The sequence below is a fragment of the Macaca mulatta genome, chromosome 7 (genome assembly GCF_049350105.2).
Source record: "Macaca mulatta isolate MMU2019108-1 chromosome 7, T2T-MMU8v2.0, whole genome shotgun sequence".
Lineage (NCBI taxonomy): Eukaryota > Metazoa > Chordata > Mammalia > Primates > Cercopithecidae > Macaca > Macaca mulatta.
In genome coordinates, this window is record NC_133412.1 from 122903114 (window position 1) to 122928593 (window position 25480).

The 25480-nt window shown below is 44.6% G+C and overlaps 2 protein-coding genes, 1 non-coding gene and 1 pseudogene across 10 annotated transcripts in view; 3 read left to right on the plus strand and 1 right to left on the minus strand.

Moving 5' to 3' along the window:
* The window catches only part of POLE2 (DNA polymerase epsilon 2, accessory subunit), a 58755-nt gene extending 40557 nt beyond the window's left edge, over positions 1–18198 (minus strand). For 5 of the 6 annotated variants that reach the window (XM_077940967.1, XM_077940966.1, XM_015143650.3 and 2 more), the window contains exons 1-3: positions 11499–11599; positions 6905–7005; positions 3341–3416 (exon numbers count right to left, since the gene is read on the minus strand). In XM_077940967.1, the coding sequence (XP_077797093.1) occupies positions 3341–3416; positions 6905–7005; positions 11499–11566 (245 nt within the window). In that variant the 5' untranslated portion in view covers positions 11567–11599. Of the gene's footprint in view, positions 1–3340; positions 3417–6904; positions 7006–11498; positions 11600–18009 lie in introns of those variants that run through there. The other variant, XM_028851535.2, reaches the window with a different exon arrangement.
* Positions 510–1670, plus strand: LOC100425163 (serine/threonine-protein kinase 16 pseudogene; annotated as a pseudogene).
* Positions 7858–7979, plus strand: LOC114680029 (U6atac minor spliceosomal RNA). Its single transcript, XR_003732104.1, has one exon. It is a non-coding gene; the product is annotated as a U6atac minor spliceosomal RNA (small nuclear RNA).
* Positions 17922–25480, plus strand: part of KLHDC1 (kelch domain containing 1) — a 60548-nt gene continuing 52989 nt past the window's right edge. For 2 of the 3 annotated variants that reach the window (XM_015143652.3, XM_001098337.5), the window contains exon 1: positions 17922–18092. In XM_015143652.3, the coding sequence (XP_014999138.1) occupies positions 17988–18092 (105 nt within the window). In that variant the 5' untranslated portion in view covers positions 17922–17987. Of the gene's footprint in view, positions 18093–24806; positions 24940–25480 lie in introns of those variants that run through there. The other variant, XM_077940969.1, reaches the window with a different exon arrangement.

Sequence of the window (25480 nt, forward strand, 5' to 3'; positions counted from 1 at the left end):
TGCTACCCTAGAGGTAACAGGTATGGAGTAGCTGAGAATCAGTGAACTTGAGGAAACTCTAGACTCCAGACACTGCTCCACTATTTTCTGGTGGATCAGTCTGAGTAAGTTATTGAACTTCTCATGCCTTCTCTTCATCTATGAGAACAAGAGCCTCTATTGTGGTATGATATAATGATTCTGACAACTGAAGGTACAAAAATCCTTTACCGTTCAGTCCCCACTGGACCTCCATGTGGGTTGGCTGTAACATATAAACAGCCTGACAGAAATAGCCGAGCCAGGTCAGTGAGGAGTGCGGGCTGGCTGACCCTGGCACTGCACACTGAGGCCAGGGATAGGCCTGAGGCTCGCACCTCCTCTGAAACTGTGCCCTGCCTTTGAGGCCTGGCAGGTGTGGGAGCAGGGGCTGCCCAAAGGTGGGCTGGGGTTGGAGGAAGCAGCCTGGTAGTTGCTATGTGTCCTGAGGCTTTAAGGCACCTGACCCCATCCTTGTTAGAACTGGCGTCACTAGGACCTGTTTACTCTTGATGAGAATCATGATCCCTGGGCACGTAGTGCATTTTCTGGAAGAGCCCACTCACCCTGGACCAGCCCTTTGGCAGCCTCAGACAGTCCTTGAGGAGGATGACTGAGACATCATGGGCCACACACTGTGTGCCATCTCTTAGGGAAATGTCATCATTGACAATAGCTATTTCTTCATCCAGAACCTGGGGGAGGGTGGGTTCAGCTCTGTGGACCTAGTGGAGAGGTTACAGGATGGAGACTTCTACGCCCTGAAGTGAATCCTGCGTCACAAGCAGCAGGACCAGGAGGAGGCCCAGCCAAGAAGCGAACATGCATCGCCTCTTCAATCCTTTACCTCACGGCTTACTGTCTGAGGGAGCAGGGTGCTGAGCATGAGGCCTGGCTGCTGCTTCCGTTCTTTAAGAGAGGTATACTGTGGAATGGAGAGAAAGGCCGAAGGACGATGGCAACTTCCTCACTTATGATCAAATCTTTCAGCTGCTGCTGGGTATCTACAGCAGCCATGAGGCCATTCATGCCAAGGGTTAGGCCCACAGGGACCTGAAGCCCACCAGTATCTTGCTTGGAGATGAGGGGCAGCCAGTTTTAATAGACTTGGATGCCATGAATCAAGCATGCCTCGAGTGAAGGTCTCCCACCAGGCCCTGACCCTGCAGGACTAGGCGACCCAGTGCACCATCTCCTACTGAGCCCTAGAGCTCTTCCCTGAGCAGTCACTGTGTCATTGATGAATAGACTGGTGTCTGGTCTCTGGGCTGTGTGATACATGCCACAATGTTTGAGGAAGGCCCTTATGAAATGGTGTTCAGGAAACGTGACAGTGTGGCCCTTGCTGTGCAGAACCAACACAGCATCCCACAAAGCCCCATGCATTCTTCAGGAGTGTGGCAGCTCCTGGCCTCAGTGATCACTGTGGACTTGCTGCAGCAGCCTCACAATGCTTGCCTCCTCAATCAGCTGGAGGTACTGCAGCCCCCAGCTCCTGGCCAGCACACTACCCAAATCTGAACAAAGCAGTGGCCATGTTGAGGAGGTAGCCCCTTGTGCCTTGGAAAGAGGCTCCCATCCCTCACTGGACTCTCTACCCATTCTTTCTTTTTTTTTCTTTTTCTTTTTCGTCTGTCCATGCTGGAGCAGAGTGGCACGATCTTGGCTCACTGCAATCTCCGCCTCCCGGGTTCAAGTGATTCTCCTGCCTCAACTTCCCAAATAGCTGAGACTACAGGCATACACCACCATGCCCAGCTAATTTTTGTATTTTTTAGTAGAGATGCGGTTTCACTGTATGTTGGCCAGGCTGGTCTCGAACTCCTGACCTCAGGTGATCTGCCCACCTCAGCCTCCCAAAGTGCTGGGATTACAAGCATGAGCCACTGCGCCCAGCCTGATTTTCTGCTTTCTTACCGCGAAGAGCAACACCTGGACAAGGGGCTTTACTGAGTGGGGGTGAGACAGGGGTTGGGAAAAGGAAAACTGATGGGATATGGTACATGGCTCTGTGCAGGACTGCTGAGCTCATATTATTATGTTCTGCCTCCAAATCTGGGAGCAGGAGAATGTATAAACAGAAGAATAAAGTGAATGCAGATTGATGTGGGGGAAAGTAAGTAAATAAATAAATAACAGGTAACTTTAGGGTAAACAATGAGTAATGTCTATTTTAGGATAATAATCCTTAAACTTTAATACAATCGTTTTGAATTTCTATTGATTGCTTTAGGAACATTCATTATACTCTAGTATTTATTTTATTTTATTTTTTGAGACAGGGTCTCACTCTGTCACCCAGACTGGACTATAGTGGCATGATCTCAGCTCACTGCAACCTCCACCTCCCAGGCTCAAGTGATTCTCCTGTCTCAGCCTCCCAAGTACCTGGGATTACAGGTCCATCCCACTACCGCCCGGCTAATTTTTGTATTTTTAGTAGAGACGGGGTTTCACCATATTGGCCAGGCTGGTCTTGAACTCCTGACCTCAAGTGATCCAACCACCTTGGCCTCCCAAAGTGCTGGGATTATAGGCGTGAGCCACTGTGCCTGGTCACACTAGTATTTTAAATGAGTTTGCAAGGGTAAAATTAAAAATCCTCAATTTCTGTATTTATTTATTTATTTAGCAGTTATAAGTTCTGACACGGAGAGGATTACAACTTCTGACTAAAATAAAGATAATGACTCCTTTCAGTCACCTCCATTACCCCAAATAGGAAAGAAGTGGCAATGTTAAAACTGTCTCTCAGCCCATTTTCCCCAGTGTTTTCCATGGCAATTCATAATAAAATGCCATGAATTTGGATAGAAGTATCATATCAAGAGGGATATTCACAGAAATAAAACCCAGAAGAATTACTGCCATATAAATTCTTAAACCTAAAAACATGAGATAGTAGAGTCACAAAACTGAGGTCCTACTCTCATTTGCCATTCACCATGTGACCAAGTAAAGTTGCTGAACTTCTCTGGGCATGGTACTTTCCTAAGAGCAAAGTAAACTATACTTCTGAATATTCATTTCAATTCAACTCATTTGTAGCATACAGAATAAAAAGTCAGATCCACTGGCTGGGTAGGCAGCAAAAGTTAGTAATGAATGGTACAGCAACATTGTAACTTCAAATCCTAGGAGAAACCAGTAAAGATGAATCATTTAATAATGAGGTTTGCAAAGAAAGCCATTATTTAAAAAGACATACAGAAATAACAACAGCAACCACTGTGGAAATGTTGATCACTAATAATTTTCCAAGACAATAATTAAAACTAAGTGCTCAATAACACCTCCAATGAGGTTAACTGTACCCACATACATAGTTTCATCAACAGACTGACTGCATTCCTGGACTGCTGCTTCCACCACAGATCGTTCAATCATGCTTGATGACACTGAAAAGAGAATTGCAGAGTCAAATTTTAAAAACAAAAAAAAAATTAGTTCTTTCCACAGACAGCTCTTTTCCCAAAAATAATTTGCAAATATTAATACTGGGATTCTCATTATACAGTTTTTGGAGGAAAAAAGTGTTAGGTCAGAACAATAACAAAAGCCTTATCTCAAATACCTTAATTTTCCACTCCAGACTCCCAGTCTGGAGTGCGGTAGCATAATCTCAGCTCACTGAAAAGTTTTCCACACTCAAAGTTACAATACCTTAATATATAATCAAATGCCTTAATTTCCTAAACCCTGTTTAGTTATAAGAACATTTCTGAGCCAGGGTCGGTGGCTCATACCTATAATCCTAACACTTTGGGAGGCTGAGGCAGGAGGATGGCTTGAGCCCAGGAGTTTGAGACCAGCCCAGGCAATGTGGTGAAACCCCATCTCTACAAAAAATACAAAACTTAGCTGGGTGGGTTGGCACACGCCTATAGTCCCAGATACTCAGGAGGCCAAGGTGGGAGGATCACCTGAGCCCAGGGAGGTGGAGGCTGCAGTGAGCTGTGATCATGCCACTGGCATGATCTCAAAAAAAAAAAAAAAAAAATTCCCTAAGCTCTCACTTTTAATAAGGTTACATTAGTATAACTTTATCGTTGTAACTGCTCAGTTTCAATGAGCATGATAGTAACAATAATAACAATAGCAGCTACCACTTATTAAGCACTGAGTAAATGTGGGGCACCATGCTCAGTACTTTATTTACAAGCATTATTCCATTAGGTAGACGTCCTGTAAGACTGATGTTAAAATGCCCATATCTTATAGATAGGGAAAATACAACTTTAAGAGGTTGAAAATTTTGCCCAAAAACTAGAAGAGATAGAGAGCAACAAAAACCCAGGTCTGATTCCAGAGTGGGCTCTTTTAATCACTTTGATATGCTGTCAAGCAAAATACCATGTGCCATCTTAAATCAATGTACACAGAGACAAGTATCATTTTCTTTTTCTTTTTTTTTTTTTTTGAGACGGAGTCTTACTCTGTCACCCAGGCAGGAGTGCAGTGGCGCGATCTTGGCTCATTGCAAGCTCCACCTCCCGGGTTCACGCCATTCTCCTGCCTCAGCCTCCCAAGTAGCTGGGACTACAGGCACCCGCCACCACGCCTGGCTAATTTTTTGTATTTTTAGGAGAGAAGGGGTTTCACCGTGTTAGCCAGGATGGTCTCGATCTCCTGACCTCGTGATCTGCCTGCCTCGGCCTCCCAAAGTGCTGGGATTACAGGCGTGAGACAAGTATCATTTTCTAAATTTATGTAAAAACTCCCCCAGGTATACGGCTGAAATGGACTGCAAATTATAAAACAGCGGAACAGAGGTTTAGTTCATGTATTGGTGGTCCCATTCTAGCTTCTTTGGGCATGTTTCAACAGATGTGAATTTCCAAAAAAGGACACGAAGAAGGAGTGGAGGGGCCGGGCGTGGTGGCTCACGCCTATAATCCCAGCACTCTGGGGGGCCAAGGTGGGTGGATTACCTGAGGTCAGGAGTTCAAGACCAGCCTGACCAATATGGTGAAACCTTGTCTCTACTAAAAATATAAAAATTAGACGGGTGTGGTGGCGTGCACCTGTAGTCCCAGCTATTTAGGAGGCTGGGCCAGGAAAATCACTTGAACCCAGGAGGCAGAGGTTGTAGTGAACCGAGATCGTGCCACTGCACTCCAGCCTAGGTGACAGAGTGAAACTGTCCCCCTCTTACTAAAATAAAAAAAAAAAAAAGGAGAAGAAGGAAGCACTGTGTAGAAAGGAAATGCCTTGAAGGAATTCCCAAACCTCTACCTTCCTGGGTCACCTTATGTTTCATAACTTTGGTATACTCAAGAAAAAAACGACCATCTTTTATAGAATGTGCTTTTCTTGAAATCCACTTATTCTTTTTTTTTTTTAAGATGGAATCTCATTCTGTCACCCGGTCTGGAATGCAGTGGCATAATCTCAGCTCACTGCAACCTCTGCCTCCCAGGTTCCAGCGATTCTCCTGCCTCAGCCTCCCAAGGAGCTGGGATTATAGGCGCCTGCCACCATGTCTGGCTAATTTTTGTATTTTCAGTAGAGACAGGGTTTGCCATGTTGGCCAGGCTGATCTTGAACTCCTGACCTCAGGCATTCCCACCAGCCTCGGTCTCCCAAAGTGCTGGGATTACAGGTGTGAGCCACCATGTCTGGCCCCACTTATCACAAGCATTATATAATTTTGTACAAATGTCTGTTTTCGCCGGGCGCGGTGGCTCACGCCTGTAATCCCAGCACTTTGGGAGGCTGAGGCGGGAGATCACCTGAAGTCAGCAGTTCGAGACCAGCCTGGTCATCATGGTGAAACCTTGTCTCTACTAAAAATACAAAAATTAGCCAGGTGTATTGGTGCACACCTGTAATCCCAGCTACTCGGGAGGCTGAGGCTGGAGAATCGTTTGAACCCAGGAGACAGAGGTTGCAGTGAGCCGAAATTGCACCACTGCACTCCAGCCTGGGTGACAGTGTAAGACTCCTCGGAAAAAAAAAAAAAGTCTATTTTCTATAGTTTGCTTTCAGTAAAATGCTTTCCAACTCTGTTTAGTATATTCATTATCAGTGCATTAGTAGAATTGCTTTTTATTGAAAAGTTACTATCTCTGCCCTTTAACTTAGACTTACAAAATTAAGTTAAAATGACTAGCCATTCTATTAAAAAAAAAAAAACCCTGAAGAAATTAAGAAGAGATGGCAGCTCTGTTTACTTTACTCTTTTTTCCTCCCAAACATTTAGGAGTACCTCACTTAAATATGACATGGTAATAGCCACTAGGAGAGACAAAGTGACTGTAAAGGACCAGATCAAAATCAGAAGCCAAGTGCAGGAAACACGGTGGTGACACCTCCACTGGGGGAGAGGAACTATAAAAGGGCCCTTGGGGAATATCTTGAGGTTCCAACTAAATTAAAGGTTTGGATGTCTTCAACAGTTAAAATAAAAAAGAAGGCCGGGCATGGTGGCTCCCACCTGTAATCCTAGCACTTTGGGAGGCTGAGGCAGGTGGACTGCGTGAGCCCAGGAGTTCGAGACCAGGCTGAACAACACAGTGAAATCCCGTCTCTATTAAAATACAAAAAATTAGCCCAACATGGAGGTGTGTGCCTGTAATCCCACCTAATCAGGAGGCTGAGACAGGAGAATTGCTTGAACCTGGGAGGTAGGGGTTGCAGTGAGTCGAGATAGCGCCGTTGCACTCCAGCCTGGGCAACAGAGCGAGATTCCGTCCCAAAAAAGAAAGAAAAAAAATTAAAATAAACTAAAGGTATTACCCCTTGGGAAGAAATGCTACCATGCATACATCTTATAACACTGGGACATCTTAATACTGAAGCCTCAACTTCACTATAAATCTACACATCTAACTGAAGATGCAGAACTATATTAACAATTTAGGAGTTATCAGAAAATATTACTTACAGGGTTGCTTTTCAACTGCATCAATTATCTTTTCCAGTTTATCGTCAAGCTCTAATTCACTGATAGACTGCAGAGCTTCTGTGAGGTACTTAATAGCTTCACTAAGAAAAGGAAAGAAAAAATGAGGCAGGTCATTAGTAATTAAAGGCTAAAAGTTTTCTGCCAAAAAGCGGCAAACACTCATCAACCTGGCACTGAAAGGAAGAACACTAACTTCTCTCTTCAAATAGCACTCATCTTTCCTGTGCTTTCTGAACAAAATCATCCTCCTATATCTTGCTAACATAAAGCCTCAAATCACATCGTTCCTCTAAAAAGCCTTCCTAGACCAGCTCTACCTGCTGCAATCTTCCCTTTCTTCTGAAATTGTTAAAAATCATATTTACATATACCTTAGATCTGATATATCACATTAGCCTTGTACTACTTACTACCCTACATTTAAGGCAAGAGTCCATCTGTTTCAATGTCAAGCACCATATCCTGAACATAACAGACACTCATATATTTAATTTGATAATGCACTTGTTCAAAGTAAATTCCAGTAATCACTGTTTTCAATTATAAAATAAGACAAAAAAATAGGCTTGGCCGTGTGCCGTGGCTCACGCCTGTAATCCCCGCACTTTGGGAGGCCAAGGCGGGCAGATCACGAGGTCAGGAGATGGAGACCATCCTGGCTAACACACGATGAAACCCCATCTCTACTAAAAATACAAAAAAATTAGCCGGGCATGGTGGCAGGCACCTGTAGTCCCAGACACTCGGGAGGCTGAGGCAGGAGAATGCCGTGAATCTGGGAGGCGGAGCTTGCAGTGGGCCGAGATCGTGCCACTGCACTCCAGCCTGGGCGACAGAGCGAGACTCCATCTCAAAAAAAGAAAAAGGCTTAAAAAAACTATGACATCTGAATATAATCATAGAAACAACACTCATTAAAATCACATGAATTTGTGTTATATGAAAAGAGAGGTTGGCACTCCCTTTGACAAAGATGGAAGAGGCCCTCGGGCCTGACAATACGCATATTGTTAAGGCACTGCCACCTGCTTCATGGATGAGTCTGACCATCATTAAAAAAAAAAAAAAAAAATCACAGCTGGGCGTGCAGTGGCTCACGCCTGTAATCCCAGCACTTTGGGAGGCCGAGGTGGGCAGATCACAAGGTTAGGATATCGAGACCATCCTGGCTAACACGGTGAAACCCCATCTCTACTAAAAATACAAAAACAAAATTAGCTGGGCGTGGTGGCAGGCGCCTGTAGTCCCAGCTACTCGGAGGCTGAGGCGAGAGAATGGCGTGAACCCGAGAGGCGGAGCTTACAGTGAGCAGAGATCGCGCCACTGCACTCCAACCTGGGCGACAGAGAGAGGCTCCGTCTCAAAAAATAAATAAATAAAATAAAATAAAATAAAATCACATTAATTCCTGACTTAAATCCCAATAATGATCAGAATGAACAGTATTAACTAGTTACATGCCATTACATGCCATTCTGTATTTGCAGCACACAACTTTACACCTCACATCAATATTATTGCTGATTACCGTATTAAACAATTAGCTAATTACATGCCATTCTGTATTTGTAGCACACAACTTAACATTTCACATATTATTGTTATACTCATCACACTAATTGTTCTATATGTTGGGTTGCTTATTAGTTGTTTTGTGTGTAGGTGTTGCATCTCTCCAATTTATTATAGATAACTGAGAACTGAGTTATTATAGATAACTTTAAAACTGTAACTTAGAAGTCTGTGCCATCCTTCCACAGGGTTCTAAATACACTTGAAAGTGGTCCATAAATATTTGATCACTGAGTCCCTAAAATCATATACATTTTGGGTACGTCTTGGGACAGTTCTTAGCATAGACCAAAACCTGCAAAGCCATACAGGATCTTGCCCCTGCCAAATCCCATTAAGCTCATACCATGTCCCTGGCCTTCCTGGCACTCTCCTCCTGCTTCGGGGTGTTTACATGGCCATTTTCTCCCACTTTTCTCTCCACCTAGTCAGGTCCTGTTCTTTTTTTTCTTTTTTTTTCTTTCTTTTTTGAGATAGAGTCTTGCTCTCTCACTCAGGCTGAAGTGCAGTGGCGCAATCTCGGCTCACTGCAACCTCCACCTCCCGGGTTCAAGCTATTCTCCTGCCTCAGCCTCCTGAGTAGCTGAGATTACAGGCGCGCAACACCAGGCCCGGCTAATTTTTGTATTTTTAGTAGAGATGGGGTTTCACTTTGTTGTCCAGGTTGGTCTCGAATTCCTGACCTCATGATCCACCCGCCTCAGCCTCCCAAAGTGCTGGGATTACAGGCATGAACCACCACACCTGGCCAAGTCCTGCTCATTTTTTAACAGTCAGCCCAAACCACTTCTGAAGTGAAGTTTTTCCCTGACTCTACAGCAGTTTATACACGTTATTATACACTCTCATAGCACTTCTTTCCTGAAATCCCTTTCACAATTGAGATTAAATAGCTGTGAAATAGTCATTTAATATCCATGGTAGACAGACGTCTAAGATGGCCCCCAATAATCCATTACTCCTAGTAGTTACACCTATGTAATCCCCTGCCCTTAAGTGTGGGCTGGACCTAGTAACTTGTTTCTAAAAATAGAATATAGCAAAAGGGATAGAAAAACTTACTGTATTGTAATTTTGAAAGTAAAATTTAAAAGTGAAAAGAAAAAATTTAAAAATAACAAGATGTCGGGCGACAGAGCGAGACTCCGTCTCAAAAAAAATAAAAATAAAAAAAATAACAAGATGTCACTTCCTTGATTAGGTTACTTCAGAGTTACTAGCGGACTCTCTCTCTTGATGAAGCCATGTCGGGGGCACACATGGCAAGCGACTGAGGGTAGCCTCCAGCCAACAGCCTGCAAGGCAATCAGGAACTGAATCCTGCCAACAACTGAATGAGCTTGAAGCGAATGCTGCCTGGTCAACATTTGAGATGATCCATCTTGACTGCAACCTTGTGAAAAGACCCTGAAGTTGAGGACCCAACGAAGCCACACCTGAATTCCTAACCCACAGAAAATGTGAGATAATAAATGTGTACTGTTTTAGCCTCTAAGTTGTGGGGTAATTTGTCATGCAGCAATAGAATACACTATCTGCCCCCTACAAAGCTCTTGCTCTCTCTTGCACCCCCTTGCCCTAGCACAGTGCTTTGCAGCTAACAGATTTAAGTATACTTATGACTGAAATAATTAATGAACAAAAGCTTAATATTAGGTCAAATTCTAAGTGAAAAGAAAGTTAATTCATCAGTTGCTCATGCTTTCAAAATGTCAAGGACCAATTGAACAAAACTCATTATTTTCCCCCAAGGTATATCCATTACTAACCCAAAGTACAGTTAAAAGTCCCATAAAACTCACAAAAACCAACAAAAAATCTACACACACGAGAGCAATAAAAACAGATACAATGAGGTATATCCAGTTCAGCAGGTATTTAAATATGTATAAAATATTGTGTTCTAGGCCAGGCACGGTGGTTCACACCTGTAATTCCAGCATTCTGGGAGGCCACAGCGGGAGGATTACTTGAGCTCAGGAGTTCAAGACCAGGCTAGGCAACATAGCCAGACCCCGTCTCTACAAAAAATACAACAAAAATTAGCCAGGTATGGTGGCCCACGCCTGTAGTCCCAGCTACTTGAGCCCAGGAGGTTGAGGCTGCAGTAAGTCAAGTTCGCATCACTGCCCTCCAGCTTCGGCGACAGTGAGACCATGTCTCAAAAAAAAAAAAAAAAAAACACACACACACACACACACACACACACAGAGAGAACTCTAAAACACCTAACAGATTTAATGAGAAAAATCTTGGAAAGGTTAATATGTTCTATAGGTCCTCAGAAACACAGATATGTCCAGACTTGGACCTGACTTTCACATAAATTGGCAACTGCAGACGTGCGAGCGGGCTGTTTTGGGTCTCTCATCTGATGTCTCAGCAACCTTCCCCGGAGCCTGAGAGCTGACCGGGTCACCAACGCTGATAACCGGCTGCCATAGACAGGTTGCCGCTTCTCGGGCTCAGTTTGACACGTGAAAAGAGCCCGGGCCCGCCTAGAAGAAACATTAAACTCCTTGCACGGGTCGGTGAAACCAAAGAAGGCACGGCAGCCTCAAGATCTTAGAACTTTTTTTTTTTTTTAATGGAGTTTCTCTCTGTCGCCAGGATGGAGTGCAGTCGCGCGATATCGGCTCACCGCAACCTCCTCCTCCTGGGTTCAAGCGATTCTCCTGCCTCAGCCTCCCGAGTAACTGGGACTACAAGCGCGCGCCACCACGCCCAGCTAATTTTTGTATTTTTAGTAGAGACGGGGCTTCACCACGTTGGCCAGGATGGTCTCGATCTCCTGACCTCGTGATCCGCCCGCCTCGACCTCCCAAAGTGGTGGGATTACTGGCGTGAACCACCACGCCCGGCCGCTTCTTAGAACTCTGTCATTTAAGATCAAGCCCCCTCTCCGCGCGCTGGGAGCCGCCGCGGTGCGTCCCGCTGCCGCACGAGGCAGCCGGGCCCCAGCTCTTCCCTCTCGCCCCTCAAGCTGCCCAAGCCCACTCACCCCCGGAGTAGCAAGCCCCGCAACTTAAAGGCAGAGAGCGCCCGGCTCCGCAACCGCTCCGGCGCCATATTCGCGATTTGGCGCCACCGCCGCAGCTCCGCCCCTTCCCGGGCGAGCCCCGGCCCGGCTCCGCCCCCGGACCTGTCCTGGGTCGCGCTCGACCCTGTTACGATCCCTGCTTGGTCCCGGCTGTCTGCGCCGCAGCCACTCACACCTAGCAGTTTGCAACCCCGGACCGAGTAGGCTGAAAGTGGAGATCACCTCGCGCTCCTTTGCTGCCGGGAAATTGAGGGCCAGAGCGTCTTCCCTGGTGTCGGGCTGCGTTGAGCCAGCCACAGCGCTCTCACCGCTGCCCTAGACATTCCACGACTGCGGCCGAGCTTCCCGGACCCAGGATCCCCCTTCTTTGAAGGCCGTGAGAGCTGTTGGGTTCCCTACTTCGCACAAGCTCTGGAAATACTGTGCCTCGACATTTACTGGAAGCTGTTATAAATCTTCATCGCTCCCATCTACCCCATTTTTATTTAACTTGAGGGCTTCGTATGCGCCATGCACTGTCATAAGCACTTTAAATGTATGAATTGATGTGTTGCTCATGACAGCCCGATGAGCTGTGTGCTGTCTTTTCCACAACAGCCTCATTTTACAGATGAGAAAACTGAGACACAAAAATGGTAAAGGACTTGCTCAAGATGAAACGACGAGTTAAGTGGTGGAGTCAGGATCTGAACTCAGGTATTCTGATTCCAAGTGGACTGTCAATCCGCCACACTTTAAAACGCTTGCTCCAATGAGTTGACTAAACCGTGGAGTACTTATAAGTAAACACGCGGCCTATAAAACATGAGGATGAGGCCGGGCGCGGTGGCTCACGCCTGTAATCCCAGCACTTTGGGAGGCCGAGATGGGCGGATAACGAGGTCAGGAGATCGAGACCATCCTGGCTAACACGGTGAAACCCCAGTCTCTACTAAAAAATACAAAAAACTAGCCGGGCGAGGTGGCAGGCGCCTATAGTCCCAGCTACTCGGGAGGCTGAGGCAGGAGAATGGCGTGAACCCGGGAGGCAGAGCTTGCAGTGAGCTGAGAAACGGCCACTGCACTCCAGCCTGGGCGACAGAGCAAAATAAAAAAATAAAAATAAAAATAAAACATGAGGATGATTTCGCAGTACCAATATAAAGTGACCTCCAACGTATACGGTTTTTTTTCTTTTTTAAAAAAGCGCAGTTTAATGAAGGAAGGGAAACAAAAATATATGTATTAGTTTTTGCATTTTAAAAAACCTCTGGGCCCGGGCGCAGTGGCTCACATCTGTAATCCCAGAACTTTGGGAGGCCGACGCTGGCAGATCACTTGAGGCCAAGAGTTCGAGAACAGCCGGGACAACATCGTGAAAGCCCGTCTCTACCAAAAAAAGAAAATACAAAAAAACACAAAAATTAGCCAGATGTGGTGGCGCGTGCTTGTAATCCCAGCTCCTGAGAGGCTGAGGCAGGAGAATCTCTTGAGCCTCGGGGGCGGAGGGTGCAGTGAGCCGAGATCATGCCACCACTCCAGCCTGGACAACAAAGCAAGACTCTATCTCAAAAACAAAAAAAGCCCGGCGCAGTGGTTCACGCCTGTAATCCCAGCACTTTGGGAGGCCGAGGTGGGTGGATCATATGAGGTCGGGAGTTCGAGACCAGCCTGACCAACATGGAGAAACCCCATCTCTACAAAAATACAAAAAAATTAGCCGGGTATGGTGGTGCATGCCTGTAATCCCAGCTACTCGGGAGGCTGAAGCAGGAGAATCGTTTGAACCCGGGAAGCGGAGGTTGCCCTGAGCCAAGATGGCGCCATTGCACTCCAGCCTAGGCAACAAGAGCCAGACTGTCTCAAAACAACAACAACAAAACAACTCTGGAAGGTTAAACTAGAGACCACAAAAATGATTAACTATAAAGGGGTGAGGCGATAGGGATGAAAGTGAAAACTTTCTTTACAGTGAGACTTTTAATGCATGTGTATGTCTTATGTATTCAAAAAATAGAAAATAAAAAGGTGAGCTTAAAATTGAATGCATACTAAAACCAATACACCTAATTGCATATTAAATTGGTAACATAACATCACAAGTGATTTTTGAACACAGTTCTCTTTATTTAGTGAAATATTTTTCAAAGACAAAAAGTACAAATAAATTTTTAATTTTTATGTAAGAAAGGATAGGAGATAGGAATAGAAAGACATACAGTTAATTCTCATTACTGTACCTGTGATAGTTAGATTTTATAAGTAGCCACCAACAAATAATTAGTGAATACTAAACCATTGCTACTAGGGGAAGTACAGAATTAAGTTCCTGTGAGCGTCTGGTGACAATGTTTTCATCAACTGACCAATATATAACCTTGTTTTATGTGTGTTTTTATTTAAAAACATCTTTATATTGTGATTCATTAGCACTGAACTCAGGGCCAACAGCCCTATAACTCATAGCTGAAGGAAGCTTATTTATTACATGTGTTTTCTCCATAAGGCACATTACAACCTTCTTGTACCTTCAAATACTAGACAAAACTTTAGCACTGTGCTTGGAGGCAACTTTAAACAGCAAAATCACCAACAAAAATAGCAAAAATGCTGAAAATACAGCACTAAATGTACCAGAAAAGGGACATTTACTTATAGTATGAGAGATGACACGAGAAGGCAGTGTCACTCTGTTTAACCTCATCTGGGAATGTACGTGATAGGCAACTCAAATGTTCTGCTTCTCTATGCATGTCCTCAAAAGACCATGAAAGCTTCCAACATTGATTTGGGCATTACAAATAAATGTTAGTGAACAGGTGAATTTGCGAATAAGGAATGCACAAATAATGGGGATTATCTGCTTACCCCCTAGAAGGATGAACAAGGAATAAATGGTTACCTATGGGCATGAAAGGAGGGGGAATAGGGACATAAAATGATAAAGCTATTAAGTAAAGTGTTTTAGGAAATGGATATTTGCACAGTCCCAAAATATCATCCTCCGGATAACTGATAATTATACAGGGGAAAATGCACTTTTACAATGGAACATTCAGAGGTTACCACCTTAATCAAGTATCAAACTTAGCAGGAGAATTGCTTGAACCCAGGAGGCAGAGGTTTCAGTGAGCTAAGTTCATGCCACTGCATTCCAGCCTGGGCCACACAGTGAGACTCTGTCTCAAAAACAAAAAACAACAACAAAAACCGGCCATGGGCAGTGGCTCACACCTATAATCCCAGCACTTTGGGAGGCTGAGGTAGGCAGATACCTGAGGTCAGGAGTTTGAGACAAGCCTGGCCAACATGGTGAAACCCCATCTCTATTAAAAATACAAAAATTAGCCGGGCGTGGTGGTAGGCGCCTGTAATCCCAGCTATTCGGGAGGCTGAGGCAGGAGAATCATTTGAACCTGGGAGGCGGAAGTTACAGTGAGCTGAGATTGTGCCACTGCACTCTGCCCTGGGCGACAGAGCAAGACTCTGTCTCAAAAAAAAAAAAAAAGACTAAAAGAACTTAACAACCAAATGCAATAGGTAAGCTTTGATTGGGTCCCAGTTTGGAAGAAAAAGCTATAGTTATAATACAACTCAGGAATTCTGAATATCAAATTATATCAAGAAATAACAGCCAAGCGCGGTGGCTCACGCCTGTAATCCCAGCACTTTGGGAGGCCGAGGCGGGCAGATCACGAGGTCAGGAGATCGAGACCATCCTGGCTAACACGGTGAAACCCCGTCTGGACTGAAAAAAAATACAAAAAATTAGCCGGGCGTGGTAGCGGGCGCCTGTAGTCCCAGCTACTCAGGAGGCTCAGGCAGGAGAATGGCATGAACCTGGGAGGTGGAGCTTGCATGAGCGGAGATGTGACAATGCACTCCAGCCTGGGCAACAGAGCGAGACTCCGTCTCAAAAAACAAACAAACAAAAAAAACAGTTGATTTTCTTACGTGTAGTAATAATATTGTGGTTATGTAAGTAAACATCCCTGTTTTTAGAAAATGTGTGCTGAAGTGCAACATTACACCTCCCACTCTCAAATAATTCAACAAAATGAAAAAGACAGACACACACATACCAACTAGTATGGTAGTATTAATAATAAAACTAGTATAAAACTAGTGTGGTAGTATTAATAATTATTAACCTGGAGTGGAAGATACACAGGTACTCCTTGAACTATTTTTTCAACTTTTTTTGTTTGCTATCTTTTATATTAAGAAATTGGAGAGAAAATAATCAATTCCAGTTGCCCAGCTTCCTCTCACAATCTGACCTCACAATTCCCATTTTCCCATAAATTTTCCCAATCACAATTCTCTTTCTCTCATAAATTTTCAACTTCTTCTATGGCTCCTTCACCTGGCCAGCTCATAAAGTCCCAATACTTAAATGAACAATTATATGCTGATGACTCCAAAATCCCTATCTCTACCCCTTAGCTCTCTTAGACTTCAAATCCAACTCACTGTGCCTCCAAATGAACTCACCATTGCCCCTGCCCTCCCGGACCACCACCAAAACCTGTTGCTCCTCCCATATTGACTAACCTAGTGAAGGGCTCCACCCACCTTCCACCCAGTGACCAAGCTGGTAAACTAGGCATATTCTTGACTCTACCCTCTCACAAATCAAAGTTCCCTGAACAACTTCCATTCATCTTTCAGTTCTTAGCTTAGACTTTACTTTCCCTCAGGAACCTTCCCTGTCTCCCCTCAATCTGAGTTAAAGGACCTCTGTAGACCCAAGGTGCCCTGGACTTTTGCTATTTTCACACTTACTGCACGGTATGTTGTCTGTTTGCTGGTCTGTAGACTCCACCAGACTCTACAGTCCAGGAGGACAAGTGCTCCATTTCAAAAATACAATACCAATATTACTAGTAACAATAAAGTGATGGAGTGAGAATTATAATTGACACATAGTTTACACTAAGTAAAATGCACATATCTGTATGCAGTTCAATGCATTTTGATAAATGTATACACCTATGTAACCACCACCTCAATCAAGATACAGTAGAACATTTTCATCACTCCAGAACACTTCCTGTACTCCTTTTTATCAATCCCCTCCGCCTCCCTACTCCCAAATAACCACTTTTCTGCTTTCTATTACCATAGGTCACTTTTGTCTATCTTGAATTTTTCTTTTTTCTTTTTTTGAGAAGGAATCTTGCTCTGTCGCCCAGACTGGAGTGCAGTGGCGCGATCTCGGCTCACTGCAACCTCCACGTCCTGGATTCAAGCGATTCTCCTGCCTTTGCCTCCCAAGTAGCTGGGATTACAGGCATGCGCCACCATGCTAATTTATGCATTTTTAGTAGAGACGGGATTGCCCAGGTTGGCCAGGCTGGTCTCAAACTCCTGAGCTCAAGTGATCCGCCCACCCCATCCTCCCAAAGGGGTGAGATTACAGGCGTGAGCCACTGCGCACGGCACACAACTCCTATTGAGGGAAATCCAGTTACATCTTGTAAAGTTAAATAGGATTCCACATCTAGAACTCCACTCCAAAGATAGGCTTCTACAAATACAAAATAACATATGCATAACGTTATTCATCGCAGCATTATTTATGATAGCCAAAAAACCTGGAAATAACCGATATGTCCATCAATAACCTGTTTGAATAAGCTATGACACCTCCAATCAGTGGAGTGCTATGAAGCTAAAAAAAGGACTGAGGAGACCGCTGTACCCTGATATGGATCGTCAAGTGAAAAGAGCAAGTTAAGGAACACTGTATATACTTCCTTTTGTGTAAGAAAAGGAGCAGATACTCTGTTTATTTGTGTCATCAAAAATAAACAATAGAAAGTATCATTAAGTTGCACCACACTTAAGTGCCTTCTAATGTGATGCAATATGAAGTATTTTCAAAAAAAAAAAAATCTGAACTAGAATCTAATAAAGCTTTTAGATACAGCTTCCAGCCTAAAAGAAATATGGGGAAAGCTTGCACAAGTTAATGAGAAAGGACATTGAGGAACCAAACCCAGAAGGCTGTAGGAAAATAAGAAAACTAATCCATATAACAAACCAATGGCACAAGAGAGAAGGGAGAGAAGCTATTCTAGAGTAAAAAAGACATAAAGCGTTAACAACGAATTACAATGCTGGACAAACCAACTGTAGAAACGACATTTTGAGATAATCAAGGAATTTGACTACAGACTGACTACTAAATGAGGCTGTACTGCCAAAACACAATTCCAAGAGAGAAGGAATCTGCGCGTGGGAACCCCAGGCCCCTTCCCCACTGCCAGGAGCCAGACGTCCCTCCGCAGCCGCGCCGCCCCTCGCTCTACTCCCCGAGCGAAAGCCGCGGGACGTAGCAGACGCACTGACTCCGCCTTCCACCAATCTCGACCCTCGCCGCGTTCCGTTCGTGCGTGGAGCAGTCGGGACTGGAGGCTAGGCCGCCGGGCGGGCAGGGGCTGTGGCGCGGCAAGCGGCGGGCCAGCGATGGCGCGAATGGCGGACTCACAGCTGTTCTGCGTGGCGGAGGAACGCAGCGGCCACTGCGCCGTGGTGGACGGAAACTTCCTCTACGTGTGGGGGGGCTACGTGGTAAGGGGAAGAGGCGGGACGGGGCGAACTCGCGCCGGGAGACGCTCGGCCTGAGCGGACGCAGCGCCCGCCACACCCGCTCCCGAGGCCGCGGCCCAGGCCTGGCGCGCCCGGCGCCTGCCGCCCCCCCCAGCCCCTCCGCTGGCCGCCGCCCCCACAGCCGCGCCAGGGCTTGACGTCGTCCCGCCGTTACTACTTCTGTTAAAGCCTCAGACCCGGCTCCGGGCGTCTTTCCATTCTCCGCCCCCCACCCCCAGCAGTTCAGTAACCCGGGTCTGCCCAATGCAAAGGCAGTTACAGCGCGATTAAGTATTATCCTTACATACTGGCGCAGACTTAGAAGGACCCGAGGACGCCGCGCGGTATCATTTTGTATATATTTCCTTATTCCCACGGCGCGATTCGAAATAAAATATTGAAATCACTGAAGCATTTAAATTTTTTTTTTTGTTTTTTTTTTTGTTTTTGTTTTTGAGATGGAGTTTCGCTCTTGTTGCCCAGGGCTGGAGTGCAATGGCACGATCTCAGCTCACCGTAACCTCCGCCACCCCAGGTTCAAGCGATTCTCCTGCCTCAGCCTCTCTAGTAGCTGGGATTACCGGCATGTGCCATCATGCCCGGTTAGTTTTGTATTTTTAGTTGAGACAGGGTTTCCCATGTTGGTCAGGCTGGTCTCGAGCGACCTCAGGTGATCCGCCCTCCTTGGCTTCCCAGAGTACTGGGATTACAAGCCTGAGCCACCGTGCCTGGCCTATATATTTAAATATTTCTAAGCTATTTTTAGTGGTGTTTCTTTACTAATGGCTACGAATATTTTTCTAGTCTCAGAATAGACCCATGTTAGCAATAATATGCTAAGGAATATTATGCTTTAAAATTCTTGTTACAATGGAGGTTTGAACGTATGTGTGTGTTGTGTGTCCATAATCACAGAATTATAGAAGCAAGAATGGTAAAGCTGGAAAACAGGAATACTATATGCCAACCCTCTTAGTTTACAGATTTTTTTTCTTAAGCCATCTGGAAGTTCTACTGATAGTAGAACCTACATCTTCTGTCTCGCTACCATTATATGACAGACCTGTGACATGACTGAATCACATTGAAATGACCAACAGACAGGCATACGTCGAAAGTATGGTGGGTTCTGTTCCAGACCACTGCAATAAAGCGCGGTCATACGAATTTTTTTATATCTTAGTGTATATAAAAGTCATGTTTACACTGTAGTGTGTTAAGTATGCAATAGTATTATGTGTAAAAAAAAAATGTACCTGGCCGGGCGTGGTGGCTCACACCCGTAAGCCCAGCACTTCGGGAGGCTGAGACGGGTGGATTACCTGAAGTCAGGAGTCCGAGAACAGCCTGGCCAACATGGTGAAACCCCGTCTCTACTAAAAATACAAAAATTAGCCGGACATGGTGGCGGATGCCTGTAATCCCGGCTAGTCGGGAGGCTGAGCCAAGATCGTGTCATTGCACTCCAGCCTGGGCGACAGAGGGAGACTCCGTCTCAGAAAAAAAAACAAAAACAAAAACAAAAAAACTGTACATACCTAATTTCAAAATTATTGCTAAAAAATGCTAAGAATTATCTGAGCCTTCAGTGAGTTGTATTCTTTTTGCTCATGGAGGGTCTTCCTCCATGTAGATGGCTACTGACTGATTAGGGTGGTTGTTGCTGAAGGTTGTAGTGGCTGTGGCAATTTCTTAAAATAAGACAATGAAGTTTGCCACATTGAGCCTTCCTTTCACAAAATATTTCTCTGTAGCATGCAGTGCAGTTTGATTGTGTGTGTGTGTGTGTGTGTGTGTGTGTGTGTGTGTGTGTGTGTTGAGACGGAGTCTCTCCTGCAACCTCCGCCTCCCAGGTTCAAGCGATTCTCCTGCCTCAGCCTCCTAAGTAGCTGGGATTACAGGTGTGCACCACCATGCCTGGCTAATTTTTGTATTTTTTACAGGCGTGAGCCACTGTGCCCAGCCATGAAATGTATTTTCTTAAATAATAAGACTTGAAAGTCAAAATGATTCCTTGATCCATGGGCTACAGAATGGATATTGTGTAGCAGGCAGGAAAAGATAAATCTTGTAGATCTCCATCAGAGCTCTTGGGTAACTAGGTGCGTTATCAATGAGTAGTGAGTGATATTTTCTGAGCAGTAGTTCTCAACAGTACACTTAAACTACTCAGTAAGCCGTGCTGTTAAAGAGACATGCTGTCATCCAGGCTTTTTTCTTTTCTTTTTTTTTTTTTTTTTTTTTTTGAGACGGAGTCTCGCTCTGTCGCCCAGGCTGGAGTGCAGTGGCGCGATCTCGGCTCACTGCAAGCTCCGCCTCCTGGGTTCACGCCATTCTCCTGCCTCAGCCTCCCGAGTAGCTGGGACTACAGGCGCCCACAACCGCGCCCGGCTAATTTTTTGTATTTTTACTGGAGACGGGGTTTCACCGTGGTCTCGATCTCCTGACCTTGTGATCCGCCCGCCTCGGCCTCCCAAAGTGCTGGGATTACAGGCGTGAGCCACCGCGCCCGGCTATCCAGGCTTTCTTGTTCCATTGTTACAGCATAGGCAATGTAGATTTAGCATAATTCTTAAGGGCCCTAGGATTTTCAGAATGATGAACATTGGCTTCGACTTAAAGACAGCTACTACATTAGCCACTAACAAGAGAATTAGCCAGTCCTTTGAAATCGGGCATTGACTTCTCCTCTCTAGCTATGAAAGTCCTAGATGGCATCCTCTTCCAATATAAAGCTGTTTCATCCACATTAAAAATCTATTGTCAGCCGGGCGTGTTGGCTCACGCCTGTAATCCCAGCACTTTGGGAGGCTGAGGCGGGCGGATCACGAGGTCAGGAGATCGAGACCATCCTGCCTAACACGGTGAAACCTCATCTCTACTAAAAATACAAAAAAAAAATTAGCTGGGCGTGGTGGCAGGCGCCTGTAGTCCCAGCTACTCTGGAGGCTGAGGCAGGAGAATGGTGAGAACCCAGGAGGCGGAGCTTGCACTGAGCTGAGATCCCACTACTGCCCTCCAGTCTGGGCTACAGAGCAAGACTCCGTCTCAGAAAAAAAAAAAAAAAAAAATCTATTGTTTAGTGTAGCCACCTTCATCAGGTAGCTACACTAGAGACAGGGTTTAGCCAGATCTTTTGGATAACTTGCTGCAGCTTCTACATGAGGACATGCTGCTTCACCTTATACTTTTTTTTTTTTTTTTTTGGAGACAGAGTTGCCCAGGCTGTGGTACAGTGGCAAGTCTCAGCTCACTACAGCCTCCGCCTTCTGAGCTCAAGCAATTCTCTTGCCTCAGCCTCCTGAGTAGCTGGGATTACAGGTGCATGACACCACACCTGGCTAATTTTTGTATTTTTAGTAGTAATTTAGTAATTTTTGTATTTTTGCCATATTGGCCAGGCTGATCTCTAACTCCTATCCTCAGGAGATCTGCCCACCTTGGCCTCCCAAAGTGCTGGGATTACAGGTGTGAGCCACTGTGCCCAGCCTTACCTTGTAATTTTATGTAATGAAGAACAGCTTCCTTCCTAAAAATTCATATTAGCTTCAAAATTCTGCAATTTCTCAATTCTCTCAGCCTTCATAGAATTTAAGAGAGTTAAGACCCTCTTCTGGGTTAGGCTCTGGCCTAAGGGAATGTTGTGGCTGCTTTGATCATGTATCCAGACCACTAAAACTTTCTCCACATCAGGAATAAGGCTGTTTTGCTTTCATGTTACGCATTTTTCATTAAAATAGCACTTTTGATTTCCTTTAAGAACTTTCTCTTTGGATTCACAATGTGGCTAACTGGCACAAGAGGCCTAGCTTTTGGCCTGTATTAGCTTTTGACTTGCCTTTTTCACTAAGCTTAATTGTTTCTAGCTTTTGATTTAAAGTGAGGGACATGCCACTCTTCCTTTCACTTGAACACTTAGAGTCCATTGTAGAGTTACTAATTGGCCTACTTACTTTTTTTTTTTTTTTTTTTGAGATGGAGTCTCACTGTGTCGCCCAGGCTGGAGTGCAATGGCGCAATCTCGGCTCACTGCAAGCTCCACCTCCCAGGTTCACGCCATTCTCCTGCCTCAGCCTCCCGAGTAGCTGGGACTATAGGCGCCCACCACCGTGCCCAGCTAATTTTTTTGAATTTTAATAGAGACGGGGTTTCACTGTGTTAGCCAGGATGGTCTCAATCTCCTGACCTCGTGATCCACCCGCCTTGGCCTCCCAGAGAGTTGGGATTAAGGAGGGAATAAGGAGGCTCAAGGAGAGGGAGAGAGACGGGGGAGTGGTTAGTCAGCGGAGTAGTCAGAACACACACATTTATCAGTTAAGTTCACCATCTTATACAGGCACAGTTTATGGTGCCCCAAAACAATTGCAGTAGTACATAAAAGATCATTGATCACAGATCATCCTAACAGATATAATAATAATGCAAAAGTTTGAAATACTGTGAGAATTGCCAAAATGTGACATAGACATGAAGTGAGCATCACATGCTGTTGGAAAAATGGTGCCAATGGACTTGCTTGATGCAGAGTTGCCACACACCTTCAATTTATTTAAAAAATGCAGTATCTGTCAAGCACAGTAAAGCAAAGCACAATAAAATGAAGTATGCCTGTACTGTGTATGTTAAATAATTCTGAGATTCAAGTTGGTTTTTGTTGTTGTTTTGTGTGTTTATTTTTAATTTGGTTCAGTACCAGTGGGGGAAAATGAGAAGTAACTTTTGAGTGCTTACTACATCTGGCATGTGCTAGGTACTCTCACATCCCTAATCTTATATATTCTTACTGTATTCCTGTAAAGTAGGTCATATCCCTATTTTATAAATAAGGAAAATGAGTCGATTAGAGTAAGTGACTTTAATAGCCGTTGGACTTCAAGGGCAGCAGATACCAACCGACATGTATAGGATTTCCAAAGGCAACTTTTTAATGATAAATTAGGTGATTGTGCTTTGTTAGTGTCTGATATTTCCACCATTTATTCTTGATGCAAAGAGTCTAGTATAAAGATGGCTATATGCATGAGAAATAAACTTTGATTGTTTTGAGTTCTGCCACTTGTAGAGGTGTCAGACTTCATCTGCTGTATTCTTGATGTTGTAAAAGTTAAGTAAAAAATTCACTTAAAACAGCAATCTGTAATATATCTGTATAGATTTCTTTTGAGCCCATAAATGAAAACTTTTTTTCTCCAAGACGGAGTCTTGCTGTGTCGCCCAGACTGGAGTGCAGTGGCACAATCTCAGCTCACTGCAACCTCCGCCTCCTAGGTTCAAGATATTCTCCTGCCTCAACCTCCTGAGTAGCTGGGATTATAGGCACATGCCACCACGCCCAACTAATTTTTACATTCTTAGTACAGACGAGGTTTCACTCTCAAACTCTTGACGTCGTGATCCGCCCACCTCAGCCTCCCAAAGTGTTGGGATTACAGGCGTGAGCCACCATGCCTGGCCTTTGTTTTTTGTTTTGTTCTGTTTTTTGAGACAGAGTCTCCCTCTGTCGCCCAGGCTGGAGTGCAGTGGCACCATCTCAGCTCACTGCAACCTCTGCCTCCTGGGTTCAAGCGATTCTCCTGCCTCAGCCTCTCAGGAAGCTGAGGTTACAGGCACACGCCACCACGCCCGGCTAATTTTTGTATTTTTAGTAGAGACGGAGTTTTGCCATGTTGGCCAGGCTGGTCTCAAACTCCTGACGTTAGGCAATCAGCCCGCCTCGGCCTCCCAAAGTGCTGGGATTACAGGCGTGAGCCACTGTGCCTGGCCTAAATGTCTGAATTTTTTACATCTCATTTTAATCTTGAAAATTGTATAATTGGTAAGATTCCAGTTCTTTAGGTGGAGGTTATTGAATTGAAATACTTCTTTTTCTCCTGTTTATTAATCCAGTCAGTAGCGATGCTGTAAGAACCACTCTGAAAAATACAATACAGATGTAGATCCTGAGTCTACCACTTTTTTAAATTCCAGGGATTATCAGCAGTCAAGAAGTGTCTAAGGCATAAGTGGAAGGAAAGGGAGAGTAGGAGGCAAAAAAGAAACCGTATGGGTAGTATAGGCTTTAAAAAAAAAATCAGAAGACATGGCATATCAGGAGAAAAAGTAGAATTCTTCTAATAATTATCTTATTCCCATCGTTCTAAACAGAAAATAGTTAAAAGGCCCTGGAATCTGGTGGTATTCAGTACTCAATAGTTAAGTATAATGATCGATGGTTCCAGATTATATATTCCAGTCACAATTTTCCTCTTCATTGATACAAACAATGTATTAAAATGGACAGACATATGTTCTAAAGCTCACTGATATCTGTCTAAATTACTAATTGCTCCATTGTCAAACATATTCTGAAGGCCATTATATTAGTATCTGAAAATAGCCCCTCCCAGAGGTAAGAATGATAATATCAAAAAAGTAAATGGTCGATTTTAATTGGTGTCAGAATATGATTTTGCTCTTAGTTCTACATCCTTTCCACATTACAGAAATTCACACAGACTTTGGTGCTACTGCAAGGAACATTAAAAGTTTTGAATAGCTTTTCCAAATTTAGGGGGAAAACTCGATGTCTTGGCATGTTTGCAGATAGTATGGTTTTCCTCTTATGGCCCTAATCATTTGAACCATTTTATTTCTGTAATATAGTTGATATTAATACGTTTTGCTCTGAACCTTTTTTTTTTTTTTCGTTTTCTTTGAGATGGAGTCTCGCTCTTGCCCAGGCTGGAGTACAGTGGTATGATCTCGGCTCACTGCAACCTCTGCCTCCCAGGTTCAACTGACTCTCCTGCCTCAGCCGCCCAAGTATCTGGGACTACAGGTGCATGCCTAGGTAATTACTGTATTTTTAGTAGAGACGAGGGTTCACCATGTTGGTCAGGCTAGTCTTGAACTCCTGACCTCAGGTGATCCACCCACCTTGGCCTCCCAAAATGTCTTCACAGGCTGGGTGTGGTGACTCAGGCCTGTAATCCCAGCACTTTTGGAGGCCAAGGCAGGAGGATTGCTTGAGTCCAGGAGTTTGAGACCAGCGTGGGCAACATAGCAAGACCCTTGTCTCTGCCAAAAAGAAAATAATTAGTTGGGCATGGTAGTGTGCTTCTATGGTCCTAGCTACTTCAGAAGCTGAGGTGGGAGGATCACTTGAGCCCATGTATTCAAGGATGCAGTGAACTATGATTGTGCCATCGCACTCCAGCCTGGGTGACAGAGACCCTGTTACTTGAAAGAAATATTTGTATACATATGCTTAACTACATATTTCTGCTATGGATATGGCCTTAAAGGGAAAAAGCATCAATTTAGAAAATGTTTAGGTCAGGAGATCGAGACCATACTGGCTAACAAGGTGAAACCCCGTCTCTACTAAAAAA